This window comes from Accipiter gentilis, chromosome 19, assembly GCF_929443795.1.
Source record: "Accipiter gentilis chromosome 19, bAccGen1.1, whole genome shotgun sequence".
In the NCBI taxonomy this organism is placed as follows: Eukaryota; Metazoa; Chordata; class Aves; order Accipitriformes; family Accipitridae; genus Astur; species Astur gentilis.
Genome location: NC_064898.1, coordinates 8,611,945 through 8,635,543, shown reverse-complemented (window position 1 = coordinate 8,635,543; position 23,599 = coordinate 8,611,945). Strand labels below are relative to the sequence as shown.

General features: G+C 45.3%; 1 protein-coding gene and 1 long non-coding RNA gene across 5 annotated transcripts in view; one reads left to right on the top strand and one right to left on the bottom strand.

Moving 5' to 3' along the window:
- LOC126048201 (uncharacterized) overlaps positions 1-23,599 on the top strand; it is a 566,030-nt gene that overhangs the window by 71,988 nt on the left and 470,443 nt on the right. The gene's annotated exons all lie outside the window — the stretch shown is intronic.
- LOC126048190 (gap junction beta-6 protein) lies at positions 10,673-21,920 on the bottom strand. 4 transcript variants are annotated; one of them, XM_049822843.1, is made up of 3 exons: positions 21,619-21,920; positions 21,075-21,192; positions 10,673-12,489 (listed from the first exon to the last, which is right to left on the bottom strand). In XM_049822843.1, exon 3 carries the CDS (start codon positions 12,465-12,467, stop codon positions 11,676-11,678), a length of 792 nt encoding a protein of 263 aa, XP_049678800.1. In that variant the 5' UTR covers positions 12,468-12,489; positions 21,075-21,192; positions 21,619-21,920; the 3' UTR covers positions 10,673-11,675. The 4 variants fall into 4 exon arrangements, with proteins under 4 accessions (XP_049678800.1, XP_049678798.1, XP_049678799.1 ...); XM_049822841.1 differs by having other exon boundaries at positions 21,119-21,192; positions 21,619-21,918; XM_049822842.1 differs by having other exon boundaries at positions 21,119-21,192; positions 21,719-21,918.

Genomic DNA, 23,599 nt, shown 5'->3' with positions numbered 1-23,599 from the left:
CGGATGTAGAGGCCAGAAGCCACTCCTTTGGCATGGAAGACGCTCCCAAAGCTTTTCCTCCCAAAAGTTGAGCGGCTTGCTTTCTTCTAAGAGCAGATGATGGTAATTTAATGTAAAATGCAGAATCCTGCATCAAGGATCCTCTCTTTTTTCACACCTGCCTCATTCATAGAATAACTTTTGGCTATGCCTACATTGCATTACATTACACCATATCACAACACACAACATTGCGATATGACATTTACAGACATAGGCTATAGCTAGAGACATTAGCAACCACTGCAGCCCAGCAAAAGCAGTCTGTAGAAACAGCTGGTGCTGAGGACCCACCAGTCACACCGCATACAGGTCTGGAGGGTTTGCTTTGGGCCAGTCCCTGTGGACTGACTGCCAGGGCAGCTGGAGCACAGGGGATGTGTTCCAGGAGAGGGTTTTCCAGTTTTGCTCAATTCAAAAGAGACCCAGGCTGATTCCTCAGCGTGAACAAAAACACCAGAGTGGAGGTACTCAGGGGGTTCACTTCAGCAACACATTCCTGTCCCTGCTTAAAATGCTAATATAGAAACATCCTTAGGTTTTCCCAGACTCATCCAAGATTAGGAGAATTTTGCTTGCTTGACCTGAGAGGACTCAAACCTCTATCTCCTACTCCCCACACAATGCCATAACCACCAGGCTGTAGGTTAGCCCAGGCTGACCTTGGTCTCCACCTCTCCTGCAGAATTTATTCAGCTAGGCATTGGGGCACAAAAGTCAGCAGGACGAAAGGACATGGTGGGGGGATGAGATAATTTGTGGGAGACTTTTTGCTAAGGACTAGAGGACTAGAAGTGGGAAGGGGGAGGAGGCTCTGGAGTCTCTGCTCCCAGGATTGTTTATGCATTTTACATTAAACACTGAATAAAAGGCTGCAAATATGACTCAGAAGTAGCATTATGCTTTCCTAGCTGCCAATCTTAACCACCAGATGAGTCAGGACCTGTCTTGCTTGCTCTCTGTCCTGTGCCATGTCCCACAAGAATGAATAATGTCCCTTCTTCGTTCCCTGCCTCCACAGCTGACCACCAACCTCAGGAAGGAGAGATGTGGGATTGATGGAGGTGTAGGATTGAAGGAGAGATGTGGGATTGAACCCTGCAGTCTAAAGGAAATACAGGTCTGGGTCTCCTTGTTGGGAGACAGACGTACCGAGACGGATAGACAACTATCCAGCCAGCTCCATTAGGAAAGCAGGCATTTTGTGAGGTGTCAGATCATGCCCAAGCACATGGGCATGTCTGCAGCACACTGACGAAATCCTTTGGGGACGTCAGTGGCTCCTTCCTCGTGACGGTGGGTTTGTGGTGCAGAAGGGATGGGGTGTCCTGAGGGCACCCCGCAGCCATGCTGGGGGCCGAGGGGGAAAGCTCTCAGAGGTGCCTCACCGAAGTGTGTCCTGAGGAACCATGTTGTGTGTGTCCACGCAAGCGGAAAACTGACCTGAGCATGGTTTGGTTTCAGGAGATGAGAATTTAAGAGCTTGCCTCCAAAAGTGATAACTAATCCTGAAAATAACATGTATCCAGGCTTTTGCTGACAGTGTTCCTGGGCTTGGCTAGTGCTGAGAGTTAATCCAATGTTCAAATTGGTTTAGCAGCACTGATCGTTTACCAAATTAAGCTAAAATAATGTATACAAGCTTTAGACTAACAGAAGCATATCTACCACAGGAACTTTCCAGGAATTTATCAAGATAAATATAAAATTAGTTAATCCAAACAGCTTTTCTGCTATAGAAAAAGCCCAAGCAAAACCAGATAGCCCTTATCTTTCAAGCATGCCATGTCAGACAAATACACCTCAGGTGTGACCCAGGTGAAACTGATTCTGCTTCAGACTTGCAGATTGGTGTGTGGGACCTCTCATTTCTGGTATTTACATTTTTTGCTTGGTTTGTGCCTTTGGGAAAAAGTAACGTTTCTTCCTAACAGATCCATTAGGAAAAAATGCACTTACTGCTGTTTTTTAATCATGTTTAATAGGTGGTTGCTCTTCAGTGATTAATTTTTCAGTGGTCAATTGGATAATGCCTCCCAGCTCTTTGGTGAAGGAAGCTGTATAATACTAGAACTGTTAAAAAAAAAAACAAGAGTGAGAATTAGCTTGCTGAGGAGTAAATTAAGCTGGTGAATCATGAGTGAACGAGACGATGTCGCAAGACCATGCAGCTCTATTGTCCTTTGGGTCAGTCTCCAGAGGCAGTGGCGGGTCTGAAGAACTCCCTTGTGTTCCTGAGTAGCTGGTAGGATGTCTTTGACTGCCAAAAAATTTGATTGCTAATCAAGGTTAGATAGGTTTTGGGACAAGTTCCAAGAGACTATTTAGGTACTTCATAGGATTTAAATAAGTATCAGACACCTACGTTCAGAGCTGCAATAAAGAAAACCCCCACCCAGCTGCCACCCAGGCCTCCAGGCACTTGAATTCACAAGGTGCCTTCCACTATGACCTGCAAGTTCACCCACAGCTCCTTTTTTTGGTGTCACTGGAGGGGCCAGGGGGTGGAGAAGGGGCCTCCCCTCATGTCAGCTCCAACTTGGTGTGGGGAAGAAGAAGGGAAATGCCGGAGGGACGGAGAAAGTGGGGACAGGACGGGAGTCTGGCAGGTCAGGCTCTCCCTCTGGAGGAAGCCTCAGCACAACTTTTTGTTTTGCAATAAGCAGTGGATAAACACAAAAATAATCTTGTGATCAAGGTTTTCCCCCTTGGCTGTGAGAAGGGAAACCTGAGTTATGCAGTATTCCCCTTTCACCCCTAATTCCAGTGAAATATCACAGAGTGCGGTTCCAGGTTATCAGTTTCATATGTCTGTGACAAGTGAAAAAGACTCTTAGCGATGTCCCTTTTTTCCTTACAAGGACCAAGAAATAGGAAGGTGTCTCTGGCCATCACCCCTCACCTCTGCTGAGTGTGGGCACACCTTCCAGCTTTGTGCCAATGTCTTCGAGGCAAAATCCCGCCTGTCTCTGACCCCCCGGTGAATAGCTGAACCTGCCCCCCCCACCTGCCAGCACAATTGGGTGCCATAATTATTGATTTCATTATGAATTTCCTTCTTTATACATCTAAATATTTGGGGTTTATTTTCTCTACCACCTCTGGGCACAGGGCAGAGCTGACTGAAGTGCCAGCCTGGCCAGCTCCCGCTCCTGAAGGAGTTCAGGCCACTGGAAACCAGGGAGTTGGGTGGTGAGTTCAAATTTTTCCTTGAAGTGAATTTTATTTTCCACCTACCATTGTGTGACTGCTAAAATGATCTTCCCCCAAAGTGACTTAATCCTCTGATCTCAACTAATTCTCTCTCATCATCTGATGATTTTGCCTTCCACCAGCCTCTTCTGGTGAAAATATCCCTTTAAACATAAAAAGTTATCAGAGATGCCAAAATAAAACGAATCTTCAACCCAGAGTTTTAAGCATTTGCTGGGAATTCTAATTTCTGCTGCATTTATTCTGTGTTAATACAAGCTGCTATTATTATTATTATTATTATTATTATTATTATTATTATTATTATTCCTCCCTTTGACCAAGGAACTTCAGGGTCGGAGCCAGATTCAACCCCATCTGGATGGCTGCAGTGTGCGAGACATAAGCGCTCCTGCTTGCTACTCAAGCTTTATCTGCACTGGGAAACTTTGCAGGGACTGGCAAATTCATTAAATTTTGACTAAATAAAAACCAGAAACTGAGTAACTGTGAGCGTGGCATTTTTTTTCAGACAGCCTATTAAAGCTCTGTTGGATGCTTTTAAACCGATTTTTATTACCCCCAACTGAACACATACTGTCTGCCTACCAGGGAGATGTTTCAATTAAACTCAAGCCATCAGCCCTAATAACAGGATTAATTTCTCCCTCCTGTGTCAGCCCGGTCTGGCTAAAAGCTGCAAGAGTCAGTCTGCGTTTCACTGTTGTGAACTTCAGCCCCAGGGATATACGGGGAATTTTACCTGAGCCACAGGGTTCACCAGTTGCTTTTCTTTCCAGACTTTTCATTTATCGTAAGCAGCATCAAAGGACGCAGTCCGATTCTTTCTTGAGGTCATCATTGTGCTTTATATGATGTTGTCGTCATTGTTATCATTGTTATTTAATAATTGCCTAAATTTCCCAGATGTCCCCAAGACATCACTCAGATGGGTCCCTGGCCTAAGAAGTGCATCACGTAAAAGATAACAAGGGGGTGGTGGTTTAAGGTACCAGGAGAAATTAGATTAGCGAGGATTCCACTATGGTTTTGATGACACAGAAAGGCAGCACCACACTGCTCTGGAGAGTTAAGAGCATAACGACCTCTGCCCCTGGGTCTGAAGGAAGTAAAACAGCCTAATTCCTACAGATCAGGAGTCCTGGCGGGTCGGGAGCTGGTAGGGTGTAAAAGTTTCCTCCTTTTACTGACCTTGCTGCCCCAAGCTTCACCGATTTGTGGGCTCGTACACAAGTAAAGGGCTACCCAACATCCAAGCCAGTAGAGAAAGATTTGTTAAGAGTCAAACCATTTTAGGGAGCTCTTCCCCTCATTCTCTGAGTAATAAACTCTTTTCTTTGGCCACCAGCAAATCACTGGAAACAGCTAAAATGGTCGTTGAAGCCATGACCGCGTGTCAGCGTGGACACTTTGGTCTGCACGGCACCGGGGCAGCGTTGCTGCCTGCGGCGGGTGGGCACGGCCCGAAAGGGGAATTATTTAGCTGGTTTGCAGATCTGCTGCCAGGAGGTAATAGCTGCTGCGTGAGATGGAACGTGGTGTTGTAAAAGGGCCGTGCAGGAAGTGGCTGAGTGGTATTGCAGCGCGTTTAAGGGGTTACACCCTTCCTACGGGCATGGCCCAAGCCCGCTGGAATCAACAGGGATTTGCTGAGTGACGGTGAGGAGCTTTGGATCTGGCCTTGAAACACCCGCAAGCTTGCAGAAAGGGCCAACGTGATTCTCGCAGCATCGACGGGCGGCGGGAGGCTGAAGTAGAAATTCTGGCGTAGACGGGTGCCCCAGCGGCACAGGCGGGTGGTAGCGGGGTGGTGACAAGGTGCAGGGAGCGTCACTCCTGTCCGTGTGCCTCTTGGCGGGGGTGAAGCAGGGTGCTGACGGGCGCCCTTGCTAGGGCTTGATGGCTGAGTCAGGGCTTTGCAAGAACCTCTCCCTGCCTCCTCCTCCCACGGACCCACCTGCCCACTGCTCTGCGTGTCAGACGAAGCGTTGGGTGCTTCTGTGCAGAGAAACCCACCCGAGCCACCCAGCTGTGCGTGCACGCTGAAGAAGCGGTCGTGCTCCACAACGAGCATCAAGGGTGCAGGGCCGAGGAGGTGGGAAATTGCAGAAGTGTTATTTGCACCCCACCCCCATCTTTTTTTGGTGAGGCTGGCAAATTTTTGGCTTCTGTGGAAGTGGAAAAGGAGGCCAGTCACTTCTACGTGCCTGACCTGAGAAATACAAGCGTGACAATACAGGGCTGTGCGGGGAGATGGGTATACGCGCTACCTCTGGCAGGGGAAAGGCTGCTACAGTGGTAGTGCTCTCGCTGCAGAGATGGTGGAGATGGTCTCTGCCCACAGGCTCACCTGAGGGGAGAGCAGTGGCCAGTATGGTGTAGGATCTCAGATCCAACAGTCTCTCTGGTTTCAGAGGCCGTGTTCTCTGAGACCACAGCAGAAATTCGTCCGTGATGATCACATACCAAAGAACTCAAAATGTGCATGGAGAACTCTTTGTAAGAGTGCCTCTCTGCCTTTGCACCATGGCAAGAGCAGCTCAGCGAGCATCGGGTAATAAAGACAAGAAGCAGCATGATTGCTCTTAACCCAGGACACCAGCTACTCCTTTTGCTGCAAATCAATAAACACAATCTATGAGCTAGAAGCTGAGCTGTGAGTGATCATTACTCAGATAAAAACAACAGGGAATCTTTTCCCAGGGTGGCTGCTGGGCACCTCTTCATCTTGCCATGCCACGGTCACCTTGTGACGATGGAAAGTGCCAGCAAGGCAGTACATGCTACTTTACGAAGAACAGAAATTGCACCCATTTTTAAAAACAATAGAAAGGATGACCCTGGGAACTACCAACCTGTCAGCCTCACATCTGTGCCTGGGAAAATCATGGAACAGATCCTCCTAGAAGCTATGCTAAGGCACATGGAGGTGATTTGAGGCAGCCAGCATGGCTTCACCAAGGGCAAGTCCTGCCTGATCAGCCTAGTGGCCTTCTATGATGGAGTGGCTACATCAGTGGACAAGGGAAGAGCTACGGATGTCATCTATCTGGATTTCTGTAAGGCCTTTGACACAGTCCCCCACAACATCCTTCTCTCTAAATTGGAGAGATATGGATTTGATGGGTGGACTGTTTGATGGATGAGGCATTGGTTGGATGGTCGCATCCAGAGCGTAGTGGTCAATGGCTCAATGTCCAGATGGAGATCGGTGACAAGTGGCATCCCTCAGGGGTTTGTACTGGGACCAGTGATGTTTAATATCTTCATCAATGACATAAACAGTAGGATTGAGTGCACCCTCGGCAAGTTTGCAGGTGACACCAAGCTGAGTGGTGCGGTTGACATATCTGAGGAAAGGGATGGGACCTGGACAAAGCTTGAGAAGTGGGCCCATGTGAACCTCATGAGGTTCAACAAGGCCAAGTGCAAGGTCCTGCACCTGGGTCAGGGCAACCCCCAGTATCAATACTGGCTGGGGCATGAAGGGACTGAGAGCAGCCCTGCCGAGAAGGACTTGGGGTACCGGTGGATGAAAAGCTGCATGTGAGCCAGCAATGTGCACTTGGAGCCCAGAAAGCCAACTGTTCCCTGGGCTGCATCAGAAGCAGAGCGGCCAGCAGGTTGAGGGAGGGGATTCTGCCCTTCTGCTCCGCTCTGGTGAGAGCCCACCTGCAGTACTGCGTCCAGCTCTGGGGTCCTCAGCACAGGAAAGACATGGACCTGTCGGAGCAGGTCCAGAGGAGAGCCCTGAAAATGATCAGAGGGGTGGAACACCTCTCCTGTGAGGAAAGGCTGAGAGAGTTGGGGTTGTTCAGCCTGGAGAAGAGAAGGCTCCAGGGACACCTTATTGCAGACTGTCAGTACTGAAAGGGGGCTTATAAGGAAGATGGGAACAAGCTTTTTAGCAGGGCCTGTTGCAAGAGGACAGAGGGTAATGGTTTTAAATTAAAAGAGGGTAGATTTAGACTAGATATAAGGAAGACATTTTTCAGGATGAGGGTGGTGAAACACCGGAACAGGTTGCCCAGAGAGGTGGTAGATGCCCCATCCCTGGAAATGTTCAAGGCCAGGTTGGACGGGGCTTTGAGCAACCTGATCTAGCTGAAGATGTCCCTGCTCATTGCAGGGGGGTTGGACTAGATGACCTTTAAAGGTCCCTTCCAACCCAAACTATTTTGTGTTTCTATGAAATAGATTTATTTCAGGAACACTGTAATAAAGCCTTAGTTCAGTAAAGGAAATAGAGGTAACAGCAGTAATAGAAAAACATACCAAGCAATGGGGAGCAGAGGTCTGCCTCGTGTTGGCTGCGGCGGTGCTTTCCAGCACGCCATGGCAGGGTGAGGGTGGGAGAGGTGCCAGACCGGCACAGCACGCACCAGCAGAGTCTCCGCTCGGCCAAGGGGCTGGGGGAGCTGAACTCACTCCGACCTGGCAGCAAAGAGCTGCGGCTGCAGTAGGTGAGGTAGGGAAGGCAGCCTAACTATGCAAAAGGAGGAGAGCGGGTTCAGACCATCCCGCAACTGGTCTCATTTGCTTCTAGCGCTTTGGCATGCAGGGTTGCTGGGAAAGGCTTAGGTCAATGGAAAAACAAAGGCAAAGTCGCAGGGAGGCTGGGCTGGGAGGAAGAGAGAGGCATGGAGGAGGGCATGCAGTGGGGCTGGAGTCAAAAGCTGTTGTGTGTAATGGGAAGAGAGTCCAGCAGACCCTGGTGCTGTGCCCATAGGTGGTCAGGGCTCCTGCCTGTTTGACTGGAAAGCAATACAGGGGTGGGAAGGCCTGCGGGGAGTTTGCAAGAGAGCTTTTCCAGAGGCTCTGATTAATCGACTCTGATTAATCGTTTTGCACCACAGCCTGTTTAAGCAATCTTTGCCCCAGGCATAACAAAGGGGAAATCACAGGGTGGGGAGACGCAGCAGGGACGGGCAGGGACAATTAAGCCATCTGCCATCAGAGAAACTGGCTGAACTACTACCACAGGGTAATGGTGGTGCCAGTATAGTACAAACTGCTGGTTACCAGTGGGTCTGAGACTTGGGGGGGGAGGGGGGAATCCTCTCCCAGGGGGATGCCTATGAGGCAGGAGCAAGACCAGGCACAGAGAAGGGCTGGGAGCGGGTGTGCTCTGCGGTTCGGAGCGGCCCCAGCCAGACTCAGCCAACTTGCGAAGATGCAGGAGGAGGTCTGAAATCAAGAAAAGAAGCTCAGCTTTTCCCTGCAGAAGGGGGTTAACTACCACCCCACCAAACACAGCTGCCTCCCCTGCTCAGGCCACAGGATGCAGCAGGCAGTGGGGAGGTGACAAGATACTGAAAGCTGCCATTTCCTCATGACGCCATCTATTCCAGCCTAACACAATGGGAGACAAGGAATTATTTAAAGAAGGCACTGAAACTGTCAGGGACTTTTCCTTGGCAGTAACAGAAGTCAGGAGATGTTTCAGATAAAGGAGAGTGTCCATAATTAGGGTTGCACATAGTGTGACAGAAAAAAAAAACAAAACAAAAAAACAACATCCCAGCCAAACACATCTCAGTCACAACTGCTCTTCCCTGCCAAGTCAATGACTTAGCACTAGTGAAGCCTTGGATAAACTCCGGCTTTTTGATTTACAGTTGCCCTTGACATAGGTTGGACAGGGACTGGCACATTTGTTCCTGACCTGTCTGGCTGCCAGGACACCCCAGCAGCAGGGCAGTGCTCCTTGACTGCACCTTACCAGGTCCTGCTATCATGCAGGAAACATCCAACCAGCCCAAACCCATTTACTGCAGGGCCATGCAGACAGCTGTGCGGGCGCACAAAGGACCACGTATGCCCAGTTTCTTCTTTTAAGCTTTGCCCACTTATCCAGGCTTAAAATAACAACAGACATGCAACTGATCTAGAAAAATCCAACTGCTGGAATAAAAACTACTGTCTGAAAACTTGTAAGCAGAAAATGAAAATACCATAGAGAGCGCTATTGTCATATCCCTGTTTGGGGTTTAGCAGGCCTGCGCTTTATCATAGACCAAGAAAAGCTACCCCTCCTACATTTGAGGAAAATGTGTCTGCCTTAAGGTGTTTTCCAGGTTTATCGACATTCAGCATGGGGCTATTTCAATTTGATCACTAAAAGTGGTGAGACATGATCAGGCATAATCATTAACTGATCTCCATTCATATTCCCTGTATGGCACATGATTTACAGCATGCCCTGGATGAAAGTCCATAGCTCGAGTTGCTCCGTGAAACACAGTTCTGGAACAGAAGTAGCTGTCTCTACACCCTGGGACCAGCACAATGCCCTCACTCTTTGCCCCTGGGGCAGACTGGGGGGCTCTCTGGTGAAGTACAGCCTGAGCACCCACCTTCCTGACTCTAAGGGAGTAGTTCCATTAAGTAAAGGTTTAAACCATTGCCACAGCAGAATGTGGAGCCTGGAGAGGAAGCCATGATGGGGCCACCAGGAACAATGCCTACTTTTCACTTCTGCTTGTATTTTCAGTCTGCAGAGAGAACAATAGAAGCACATATTATATAGTTCTAGGTATATTTTTTTCCTCAAGCTTGCTGATAGACATGTTCATAAGACTAGCAGCAACTTCTTTTCACAACAGCAATTACAAAAGAAAATGTGCTGTGAAGGCAGGAAAGATCAGGAGTTTGCCAGTGGAAGAGAATAGATAAATGACAGTGCTCAGCTCAGGCCTGCATGCAGGAACAGAGCTGACTAGGTATTTTCTCTCTCCTGTGGCTTGTGCCTGCACCCTGTTAGTGACCTACCAGCCACACATAAAACAACCAACCAACCCATATCCACTTACAGCATGGACACACACAAAGCTGTGCTGGTACCTGTAAGAAAAAGTGTGATACAACAGCAGGAAGAAAACCACACTGAGTGTAGTCTCTGCTCCTGCTCTTTGTTATGGTCCTTGAAAGAGTAGCTCTGTGATACAAAAACAATGAGGCTAATCCCTTTGCACTGCTGTTAAAACAAAACAAAAAAACACCCAAACAAAAAAAACCAACCAAACAAACAAAAAAACCACCCCAACTCTGCTGAGGTCAGAGTGCCTATGACATTTTTATCATGGTGATCAGCAATTCAAAATAGGTAGGAAACAGACAAGACTCTATAGCTAGGGTCTTGTACCACACCCATCTCTTTCACCTTCAGCATCCCATGCTGTCAACAGCATATCCCTCCCACAAGCACATACTCCCATGCACTCAGGAGTTACATGTGTACCTCCACTAGAGTATGGACAACAGAATTAGGGCATCAGTGCTCTGGCTGCAAACGAGGGGTGTGTATGGGCTATGCACACTTTGGATGTAAAGTCTCTGCTTGAAAACAGTTTTTCATAAGCACCTTTCCTGCTTAAGGCCTCACCAGCATTCACATATAGACTCACTTCACTGAGAAAGGTTAAAGTGTTTTCCTTTTATTCAGAAGACTTGTTCCGTTTCCAGTGATACTTTTCCATGTGCTTCAAACCAAAGAGTCCCTAGTTTCCTAACAGCACCATCAGTCTACCACACAAAAAGCAAACAAATCAAAACCAAAGTTCCATGATGTGATATAGCATAAAGAAACAAATGCAGCTAACACATTAGAGAAATAAACATTTACATAAAGTTATGTATGTTGCAATAAAACTGGTAGTATGCAATTAAAAGATTGATAAGATTACCAGGTCTGCTAGATGTTTAAAGCAAGTCTACTTAGGCTGTATCTGTACTGTCATGCTGGTTTTAGTGCATGACTTTGCACTCAGGACCTAGCTATCTCAATTATCCACACTACATGTGATGGGCTTTCATACAACTTCCCCTACAGCTAGCAGTGTGTACGCAAGTGTCTCAAGCTACCTGTCCAGACTCAAGCAGTGCTTGCAAAGCTGTAAATATGTAGCCTAGTGCTGTGCCCTCCCTATGAATATGGCATTACAGGGTTCATCTGCATATGCCTGGTTAAGAAACAAAGCACAGTCAGTGTACTATAACACCTTAAGTAACATGGAATCTTAGATTTTAGAAAAATATTTTGGCAGTTCACAAGTAAAAACTATCACTATTACAAAACATCTTGTAATACTAAAATATCTAGCTTAGAAAGAAATTTGTTCTTATTGCTGTTGCATGTAGTTTTCAGGAGCTGTGTCAGCATGAAGGTATTAGTGGGTTTCCCACTTGCCATAGTCAGCTTGTAAGGGTACTCATAGGAAGATACACTTTCCCATTTAATACTCACACAATTTTTACATGTTTAGGCTGCCCTGACTTTTTTCAGACATGTGCATAATGGACACGTGGCACTACATATCAAAGTCTCACCCAACTTAAATTGTTCCATATAACAAATTTAATTTGCAGCCTTTAAACAAAGAACATTCACTCCAAAAAGAGTGAACACCAGCATTGACACCACCTTAGCTACTTGAAAATCCTATAACTGTGTTCTGACAGCTATCAGATATTAACTCATTCATTTCATTTTGTTTGGTTTCTTCCTTATTCTCATGGATGGGGTGATGTTTTGCATTTCCAGCTTTTTTAGACCTTCTGAGAAAAAATTTTGTCAGTAAGTAACATAACTCAGCCACATTTAAAAGAATGCAAATGCTGGACACAGCAATCATGAAAATAGTAAACACTGTCTTTTCAGTGGGTCGAGAAACAAAGCAGTCTACTGTGTTGGGACAGGGCCAAGCATTACACTTCATTAAGCGAGGCATTCGGAACCCATCATACATGAAATAAAATGCATACATGAAGACTGCTTCAAAGACCAGTCTGCAGAAGATGCTGCTAGTGTATGTCCACCACAAGGAGCCCTCAATATGAAACCTCTGTTTTCTGATTTCTTCAATGTCCTTGTATTCACATTTCTGGTCTCCCTTTCTGAACTGCCTCTTCTTCTCATGCCTCCTGTAAGCTACATGCATTGCCACCAACAACGCAGGTGTGGAAACAAAGATCAGCTGCAGGGCCCAGAGTCTGATGTGAGAGATGGGGAAAAAGTGATCATAGCAAACATTCTTGCAACCGGGTTGCAGAGTGTTGCAGATAAAGTCATCTTGTTCATCTCCCCAGACTCTCTCTGCAGCCACAACCAGGATCATGATACGGAAGATGAAGAGGACTGTGAGCCATATCTTCCCGATGCTGGTGGAGTGCTTATTTACACCTCCTAAAATGGTATGCAGAGCTCCCCAATCCATTCTCTTCTTTTAATTGTCTGACCTAAGACAAGACAAATAAACAAAACTAAGATTAATCAAGACAGGAAACAAATACCATCAAGCATGTGGTATAAAATAAAGGCAGTATCACATAATTGCAGCATATCCATTGGCCACGGTAACATTTTGTTGACGCAGTGGGCTTACCTATAAGCAGTCATAAACAATGATCTAATCATGTACCAGCAGGTAATATTTCATTACTTGATTACACACATAGCATCACATTCATTCAACTTCTAGGTGTATTTGCCAACTGAAAACAGCTATTAGCCACATTAAGTAGGAAAAGCAGACAGGGGAATTTGATGAAAACAGTCTTAAATTAAAAGCTACAACTTCTAGTAGTCTGGTAAGAGTAACAAAGAATAGAAGATGACATCAGCCAAAAGTAGGGTAGGTTTTATGTTAAAAATTAAAGTGTTAGACAGCTAGAATTCCTATATGAATTAAGCCAAGTTGGCCCATCCTTAGCCTTAGTAAAGAACATTTTCATAGTACATTCCAGCAATAAAGACAGACCTTGAGGAACTGCTGCTGATGTTCTGCACCTTCCATGAACAGCAGGTCTAGATAACCTGCATTCACAAATTTAAAGTGTGACTGTAGGGCTCTATTGTTAGTCGAAGCAAATTCTGTAATAGCTTGAGGCAATGAAGGTGAAGTCTTTGTCATTATCAATCTCATTTTGAGTTGGATGCTTAAAATCAGTGCTTAAAGATTCATCCCGAAGTTGTGTTTCTCTCCACTAACTACAAAGAGAGCCTAGGGTAACTAGACAAAGACTCCTTCATTGTCAATGCCTGTCAGGTGATTCCGCCCCCCAGTAACACAGACTGCGTTACTCCTAGAATAGAGGAGACATTTCAGAGGCTGGCAGAATGCTAAAGTCAACATTTGAAGAGTTCAGACAGGCCAGCAGTAGCTCAGAGACTTTTCAACAGAAGCATATAGTTTCCAGTAGGCAAGTTTCAAAGTACTGTGACTAATGAATTAAAGGATTTCACCTTTGTCTCCCACATACCTCCCCAGGAACTCCACAATTGTCTGGGTTTGCTCAGCTTCCACAAACAACAGCCTTTCACAGGGACCATTCAGAGACATTTCAGCCCACCTCCTCCCACCCCTCCACTTCAGATGGATTTACAGCAAACTAGTTTGCAAGCTACTCTGAATTCAAGAAGCCAGCATTTCTTATGCTTATCAGCCAGGATGCTCTAGAAGTGCTCACAGGTATCTTTGCTCTGAAATTCCTCGTGAAGGTTTTAATTTCTCAACTTTGTTAATTAATTTGCATCTCAGAAAACATCTTTCTTCGGCATTTACGGCACAGGGCACCAATAAGCAGAATCACATTTTCAAGGTTTCTAGAGAAGAACAGCCACTGGCACAAAGGCCATCATATCCATCATGTTAACAGAATTCTTCAGAGTTTCCTGACTCTGAGCTGGGTCACATTGCATGAGGAAGAAAATGAAGACATTTCTTTGCAGTTATCTTCCATGTCACACTCCCATTCTGAGTAATGTCAAAAATCTTTCCTTCAGCTTTACAGCAGAATTATATCATGTACAATAATACAGAGCATCAGTCAAAGTACACAACAGCTCAGGGAAAATGAGAACATTTAATTGTTATATGAATGCAAGGTTGTTTTTTTTTCTTGAGTTATTGGAATGTAAGTAAAATCTCCCTTCACTGGTTCCATAAACTACATTTCCCTCAGATCATGTTGGTTGACTGCATGGGGTTATACTTCAGGAGGTGAAAGCCAATGGGGGGAACCCAAGATTTTCTTCAGATTGGAGAGAACCTTTCCTGAGCCTCCTTCAGGATGCAAAAATCTATGTGGGCTATTACCTCTGTATCTGTCTGAAGACAGTCCTGGAAGCAGAGTTACCTTCCTATCCTGCTAGGTTATTTTTCCAAGAAAGTTTATTTTTCATTAGGATACAGAGAAAGTCTCTGTAGATTAACAGCCCTATGAGGGCACAGAAAAGACCCTTAATAACAGAGATACTTACAAAACATACTAGCCAGGTTTTCAAATATTTGTTTCCACCCCTTTTTCTGCCATCTGATTTTTTCAGTCAGCCTTTCTTTCAGGATTTACTTTGGAGAATACTGTATGTTAAACAGAGAAACACTTACAATTTTATTAGTGTTCTCTGTTACTACTACACACACATTGCAATTACAGTACTTATAAAATGATGCTACAACTAAGTATTATGACTAGAAATACTTACGCACATCTGAATATAAATCCTGTAGAAGACTGGCACCATGCAAACTGTAGTATTCCACACATCATTCACCCATCCTTTAATGTCATCAGACTCTTTGCATTTCTTCTCAGTGGTTCCTTCTCCCTGCCTGTCAGCTATCTCCTTACAATATGAAAGGCTGAGAAGTGGAACATGTGCATCCCCTCCTCATATGCCCTGTTTCTTACACTTCACTTCTTGCTGTACTCCAATACTGCTGCCTTTCTGTTACCACAACTTCACAAGGATTTGTTTCCTCATGCATTCAGTCCTCCCTGTCTCCCTGTGCAGAAGCTGGTTCAAAATATGAGTGCCTCAGGATGTAGTTAAAGGGTACCTTGTCTTCAGTGGCAGTTAGCTCAAGAAGCTTCCCCACTACTGTTTGCTCCTGAGGTCACACTGTAGTGCTCCATCTCCCACAACTTTGTGGGGGTGCATTATAAACCAAGTGGCTTGTTCAAAAGTTATTCCCAGTACTAGTATGTTTTGTTTTTTTTAAACCTGATCCATTTCACCAAACAGCTTTACAGCACAGATCCACAAAGCATCTGAAAAGCACAATTTCATTTAAAAAACAGTCTGCAAATTGCAAAGCATGGCTAAGAATGAGCAGTCAGTGGGGAAAAGTCAGCAAAGCTTTATTGCTGAGGATAATACATCGTGAAACTATACTCTTCATTTGACTTTTTCCATCTTCTTTGAGAGTATATTGTGCTTGCTAAGCCAAAGCATGGTGCTTCAATTCTAGCAAAAGCATGTCTGTATCTGGATAGATGCAAAAAAGGCCACCACACTTTGGAGAGGCAGGCTTTTGCCCTAGTGACGTTTCCACTGCTTCCCCAAAAGCCTTTATTTCAAATCTGCGGATACCCTCCCACCTTCACCATTCACACCTACCTTTCCAAATCCTCCAACTATCTCTTCAGGTCTTCCTGCCACCATCCCCTATTTTTCCTGCTGCTTGCCAAGCTAGTCACCAACCTTTGCCCCTTCTTGCTGTGCCCTCATGGCCTCTCAGGCTTGTTTTTATGCTGGTGGAAAGTCATATGACTTCTGGAACACTCCAGAGAGTGATATAGGCACTGATCAGATACCTGTCAAGTCTCACTATCTTCTCCCTGAACGGTGACACAGTTGAGACTGTAGGGCCATAGTCAGGCAGCCTGAATTCCATCCAAATACTTTAGCTCCAGTGTTTCCTACTAGCTGGCTTTAAACAACCCTCATAAGTTTTAAATATTCCTTAAAAAAAAAAAAATAAAAAAAAATTGCTACTGGGCATGAAAATAAGCCTTTCCAAGCCTCAGCATAGATCTCTGTTCTGCTACCAGCTGAACCTTCTGTTCCATTTCAATAATCAGAGGATCATGATAGTATACGGCTGTCACAGTAGGAGTTAAAAAACCCAAAACTATCATAGAAGATCACCATGCTACACTGAAAAGTTAGTTACAAGGGAAATGATTCTATATGATCACACAACATGTAGAGAGGCACATAAGCAGGTGTTTTGTTTTGGGTTTGGTTTGGGGGGTTTTGTTGTTTTGTTTGTTGTTTTGTTTTTTTCACTTGTAGGCTAGACAGCAGCAAGAGAAGAACTACAGCTTAACTATTTCTGTAGTTCTCCAGCTTCTGGGCAGTGTTTTGAGCTCTGTGCTGCCATGACTAGACTGCCTTCTACTTTAGAGCTAGCTCCTGTAAGCCTCCATTAAACCACAATCAGAGCACACTGCATACACCCAGTGAAAATCCCTGCAATTCACAACACTGAGGACAATTATCATTGAGCTCCTGTGTTTATGAGTACAGCTCATTAACAGACACTTTTTTCACTCTGTTAAAGACTGTTATGCTGCAAAATCATTAGTCAATGATTAAATCCACAGCTTCAGCAAACCACATCTAGAATACAGTGACGGTAAAAACAGCAGAAGACACACTCCTTTCACATACACAGTATGCTGCTTGCTGCTATAGGATATTATCAAGCAAAAAAAAGTAGTCCTTTGCAAGTATTAAACAATATTTGCTTATGCTATAGGAACATCTAGGAGTCCCATCCAAGAAGAGGTCCACAGTAGGTTAACTTATGCATAAATTCAGAGTCAGATTATACCCTTCTTCCCACAGCTACAATTTGGATACCAATTTACTTACTCTATTGGAATTACACAGAAATGTAGAGGGTGTTCACGATACCTCCACTCCTATCAAAGTTCAGTGTAGGGTGTACCAAGAGTTACCAGTTTGGTGTGACAGCGCACCACTTTCACTAGTACCTCCAGATACTGATACAAGATCAGCAGTCTGCCAAGATAAAAGTCACTTTATCTCACATGGGAATGCATTAACTGAGACAATCTTTAAGCAAAAAAGCACTGGTCCTGAGTATCACTCACCACACCCTCAAGCTGGGGACAAAGATAACTCCGATGTCCAAGAGTGGCAGTTCTAACGTAGAATTTTTGCCATAGAAAACCTTTAGGAGATTTAAACTGCATCAGACCCAAGATCATTACCAAAATTATTTTATGACCCAACTTCAGACAAGAAGTACTGGTGTATGTTGAGGTCCAGCATGCATTGAAGGCACTGCTAATACAATTTCCCCTTCAGGTCTTGACCTAAGTTATGCTGGGAGCACTAGCTCATACAGGGGCTGATAACCAGCATCAAGGTGTCTTAGACCTACATATGCTGTTTTATACCCAGATTTGAAGAATACAGAAATCTGGATTTCAGCAGTTTTGTATCAGCATACCTGCACCCTGCCAACCTGGGGTCTAGTTTATTGCTAAGCAAAAGACCAAGTGCTTAATTGCTAGTGTGCAGATTTTGTTATTCCTATTGCTGAGTTTGTTTTGGTGCTGTTTCACAAGAGCAGCAGCTCTGCCAGGACTGAACCAAAGAAGCCTCTAATAAATACAGATTAACATCTTCCAAAGACAGCATGCTTTTATTTCACCAAGAAAAGTCTGGCATACAGGCTATAGCAATCACTTGCTAACTCTCTCAGACTTCCTACCTAATTTGTCAGCCTGCCCCATGCCTCAAGTTTCCCAGACATTAAACTGGGGGTAACAATATCTCACCATCTCAGTGCTGTTCTGAAATGCTCCACTACAATATAGGCTTCACAGACTCATACTTTGTTATCAGTGGACCAAGACAGATAAGTACCAGTTCAAAGAAGTACAGAGCTTGAACTCAATCATCCAGGATATTCCTGCTACCTGAAAAAGAATACAGCTCCCTACACATTGCTGTAGTTTTCATGCAGAGTTCAAACTGTAAGAAGATGCAGCTTTGAACTCAGACTTTGGCAATCAAAATATTTTAATTTCACTATTATAAGCAGCTTCCAGCTATTTTAATGTTACAGCAGTATATTAAAAACTTCAAGGAGCATGCAGCTGGAACACACTGAAATATCAACAACTCTACTTCTTTCCTAAAAAGTTGAATAAAGATCAAAAGAGCAGTCTAACAATCACAAAAGCCTGTGCAATTCTCTCCAGTAGCTCTTAAACTTTGTTCTGAACACCTATCTCCAGATCAGAGTGGAAACTGGAAACAGAAGAGCCATGACAGAGGGATTACAGTATATCTGATTTGACACAAGAACAGGCAAAGACTAATCAGGAACAGGAAACCTCTGACAGTTACAGGTCCGAACACTGCAAGCATTGTACTTTTCTTCTACTCAAGTTTATGAAAACAGGAGGCATTCTTTGCTCTAATTAAACCCAGTGTGAAACACAGATATGGCCTTTAACACAACAGATTAGGACCCAATATGTATGCAGTTAAATGTTAAAAGAAGTATGCTAGTTAAATATCAACAGCATTAAGGCTTCAGTTCTACCCATGATGACCCCCTTATGACTGTCCCATATTCACACCCCTACGAGAGTTTTAAGTAATTTTCCAAGCATGTTTGGAAATACCCATAGCTATTTTACTAGCCTACAACTGTAAATGGAGGATTACCATTCTCCAGAACATCCCTGCACAAATTTCACTCCACTTGTGGAAAACAGGAAATCAGAAGCGCCAGTCACGCTTGAAGGTATAAAAAGACAGCACAAGTCCTATTAGAATTTGGCCCGTCAGCCATTTTCTCCCCATACACCTTCCCTTCAAAATGTGCTTTAAATTTTTCACTTTGAAAGAAAGTAAAATTCCTGAGGCCTATGCCTTCACTGATGCAATTCTCCTATTTGCTCTATTTTAAAAGAAAGTTTTATACACACTGTGCCCTGCTCCCAGTCATGAAAATAGCAACTCTTTAGTTATGACATTTTTATGGTTTTTGTTTTTAAACTTGTTATTTAATTCCCATTTCCTCCCCCCCCAGACTTAAGCAAATGTCTACATCCCCTCTGCAAATCTGCCCTCTTTCACTTCAATGTTACTTCCTACAAAACTGGCAAGTCACTGCCTCTTTCACACACAGACAGAACCTGCACCCTTTTGGAAATGCTAATTAAACTTATGAACACTAGGACTTTATGCTGCAGCGCAGCTTTTCCTTGAGCGTGTATTTTGTTATCATTTCTTTCATCAACAGTAAAGACAAAAACAACTTTTTCCTTTCTAAAAAAAAAAAAATCTATTACAGGAGGAAACATTGGTATGAGATAAGGAATAGAATTAGTTTTCAACTTTTTTTTAACTAATAAGAGAGTTATTTCCTTTTTCCCACATTCCTTCTGTTTTGACAGCACATTCTCTCTCCTCATGTATCATCACTTCAAGTTTTTCCTTACACAAACTGGTTTTTAGCCAGGCAAAAGCCACAGTTCTCCTCCTTTCAGATAACTAACCAGTCATCATTAAATAACAATTGAAAGCAGTGAGGACCAGAACAAGGAAAAAAGTCAAAAGAAGTAACAAAGATTCCACCCATGCTCCTGTTTGGTACAGTTTCTGTGACCACCGATTTCATTGGAACTGTTGACATGAATAACGTAAAGAATCAACTTGTAAAGCATCCTCTTTACTCACAGGTATCAACTGAGCTTATGCCATGACTGTTATTAAGAACTTGTACTTTTATCTCAAAGTGCTGCTATCTTTCCAGCTACTGAGATAGCCTGCTATACCTTTTTCACTGTACAATTACTTTTTGTACAAATTAAATGAGGTTGTCCAAGTAATCTACTTGGGTTATGCTTCAAGGGATGAAAAACGAGCAACACAGTCAGAGGCCCAAGCTTCAGAAAGTTAAGAGAACTAGCCCTGTCAGGACAGAATTAATTCCTCCAGAGAAATATTTTAATGCATGGCTTTTTATTGTTCCATTTTTAAGCTCTGTGATACATAGTCCTTCTACCAATTATGAGACTGACATTTCTGGGGACTTAAGTCACCCAGAAATCCTGACATGTACAGTAGAGGTGCAACCTCATGGCTCTGCAAACATGTTGGAAATCCCACCTGGAAAATTACACTGCACTGCCTAGTTGACACATGGAGGTCCCTCCTCCTTTCAGGCTGAGGCTTGGCCCACCATTGCCTTGTCCTCTAAGCTAAACCTAACACAATCATGTGCACATCCTTCTGCCTGCTGCCTTTCCTCTGGGGCTCTTCAACATATCCAGCAAGCAGGATTTCCAAACTGAACAGTGGAGAGCAAGAGATACTAGAAACCACATACAACTTCTTTAACAAAATCAAGGATGAAAAAATACTTTGTTCTGCCCTCAACTCAGTGCACACATGTACATTGTGGTAATCCCAGACAGGATCTGGGCCCAAACCCTAATATCATTTCACACAAGCCACAGCCCATAAAATCTCATTAGCGTCCAAAGTCGCAAAAACTGGGTTTAAAAGAGCATTTTAAGACAAAAGGCCACTTCCTTCCTTCAACCCCTTGCCTGTTCTCTTAAGAGTATTTCCAGGCTACAGTGAAAACTAATGGAGCACAAGACAAAGAGACTAATCCTTTTATTGGGGGAAAAAAAAGTGAGATTCTTCCAACACAAGGGATTGGAAAAGTAACACCCAACCTAGGAAAGCCCAATGTCAGGACAAACAGCCATGCCCTGCACACCACAGGAACGCAGCCAGCTAGCTGCTACTGCCACCAGCTAAGCAAGCACTCCTGCCCTTATTCCAACACATCCCTCGCATTTTATTTAAGGGCTTCAGCACTCGTTTCTCGTGTGATCTTATCCAGCCCCGACAGTCAGAAATACATTTGTTTCTGACTCATAGCTCTCATTTGCTATTCCCCCTGTAATTCGGAGGAATGTTTCCAGTGTGTGATCAGCGTTCACAGGACCTGTCAGTTTTACTGATGCAAGCTGTTTACCTTCACACAGCTCTCTTCACATCTGTAGGCGTGTCACAAATTACCTGCAATTGCGGAAGCCTTTATTTTGCTTGGTGTTTTAGCTGGTCGGGTACTTCACATAACGTGCTTAAAAGAGCTGTTGGGAGAATACGAATTAAAAAAAAGAGACAGGTTGTTAGGAGTTAAATGCATGATTAACAGCGACAAGAGTATTCCCAATTAAGACCGGCGGCGGGGTTCAAGCACTCCCCCTCATGCTTAAACTCGGGAAGCGAAACCGAGAGCTCCCCGGCTAAAATCCTGTCAGGCACGGGGAAGGGGGAGAGCACACGGCGCCCCTCCGCCGAGGGCGGCCCCCGCTCCCTCCCCGCGGCGGGCAGCGCCACCACAGCTCCCGGCTCCGCCGCGGAGGGCCGCAACAAGTGTGGCGGCGGCGGCGGCAGCACCACAGGAGACGGCGGGCCCCCCCACCGCCACCGCCGGGTCCTCGCCTCACGGCGGGCTCGGAGCACCGGCTTCCCCCGCCGGCGGCTCGCCCGCCCCCTCCCTCCGCGCCCCTCACCTGCCTCAGCGATGCCCGCAGGGGCAGGTGGAGGTCAGCCCCGCCGGGAACTCCCGCGACCAGGCACCGCGGCGGGGCTCAACACGGACCGCGGCGGTACCTGAGGAGCGGCCGGTCCCAGCCTCGCCACCCCGGAGCTTTAAGGTCCCTCCCCGTTCACCTGCCGCCGCTTTTAACCCGCCCTTCGCCCGCCTCCGCTCGCACCCGGCTCCTCAGGCCGTCTGTGGAGGCGGCGGGGAGTCCGGGGCGGAGCCGGGCGCCCATCCCCGCCGCTGTGCCTCGGGGAGGGGGGGTTGTATGGAGGTCGGGGCTTGGAACGTGAGGGGAAATCGGCCGAAATAAAGGGCGGGACGGCTAAACTAAGCCTGGAAGAGTCGGGCGGGAGGGCCTGTCTTCCACCCGCGGGGGCGGCGGGAAGCGGCCGGGGGGCGGGCGCCGCCAGCCGCCCCCCGGGCGCTGGTTTGAGGTTGCAGGGGGAGAGCATGAGAGGAAGGTAGATCGCGATAACAGCAGATGTGTGGGGTTTTTCTTCAAAGGAAATGTGTATTTATTTAAGATAGTGGGGTCCTCTTTCCATCATGTCAAATCCAGGTATCCAAAAGGGCCTTGGGACGGAAAACAACCCAGGCCTTTTCGCCTGGAAATCATTAAGGAATTGCTGACCAAACAAAGAAGGAAGAGCCGGTAGTTTCTGGCTTTTTTGAGGTTGATTTCCGAGTGTGATTGAAATGCTACGGCAGTGCCCTGAAACTCGCAGGCTTTCACGGAGCTGCAGATATTTGTCAGTGCAAAGACCTATTTTGGAAAGTTTTCTGTTTCCAAGGAAAACAGTTGCTGAGGAAACAATTTACTTTGTGTTCAAAAATCCCTGCCCCAAACTGCGTTCTCCATCTTGCACATATGCACATCAAACTAAATAAATGGTTTCTAACCTCTTAACTACATTTCCAAAGAAAACGTAGAGCACAACTGCAACAACAGTACATTTGCTCAGGCTTTGGGTGAAAAATGCATGTGTTTGCATTGGGCTATATATTGTATATATTGTATAAGGGCTAAATTATTCTGCCCCTTATCTCCACTTCCTAGAATAAAAATAATCCCTTTTGCAAAAGTCAGTGGCTTAATTGATCTCATGCTCAGGAAGAAGTAGAAATTTCTAGCATGAGCAACTCAATCTTCTACTTGAAAGATAAGAAATTGCCATCAGCTGTGGTTTAAACATTAGCTTCTGCCTCTGTGGCACTCTTCTTTCCTCCACCATTCCTTCTTACCCTTGCACTTAGATCCACAGAACCTGTATGTTAGGACCATAGGAAAATTCATTTTGGAAGGGGTCTCAGGAAGCCTCTAGTCCAACTCTTGGCTCTTATCTCGGACCATTCAACACCCCCTCCATGGGGGACCCAGCACTTGCTGCAGGTGGAGTCAGCTCACTGCAGCAACTGCAGGACCAGGCCCAAGGTATAAGATGCTACGCTGAGCTAAGCAAGCAATAAATACCTTAGGCCTGAGTCTTCCTGCATTCGCTGACTTCTGTGGGACTTGTGTGTTCAGATGACATTCAAGGTTCATGTGTACAACATGTATGAGGAAGAGAAGTAGCTCCAGACCTGGCCGCGCATCTGCACTTTGCAAAAGGGGAAGCCCATCTCCTTATGTAAGATGGTAAGAAAAGCTTTAGAAGAGGCATCTGGAACTCGTGTGTTGTTCCCTCTCCAGTCACCTTCCAGCTTGATTCAGTAACCTTGAAAAAGTAAAATGTGTCCCACCTCTGTCATTCCATGGCCAAAATACTTTAAACATTGGGTATATTTAGCTGCAGCAAGGATTTTGAGTTTTGTGCTGTTCTTCAAATCTGTGTTTGCTGCCAAAATGAGGGGGTTTTGCAGTAAGAAAAGTGTTATGAAAAGCTAGTGGAGGCAAGACCCTATGGGTCTCACTGTGAAATTACTTAAAGGAGATGAGCTGTGGACAGGGG

Bases quoted from the DNA above. Each gene is read 5' to 3' on its own strand.
- LOC126048190 (XM_049822843.1), bottom strand. From the start codon at position 12,467: ATGGATTGGGGAGCTCTGCATACCATTTTAGGAGGTGTAAATAAGCAC.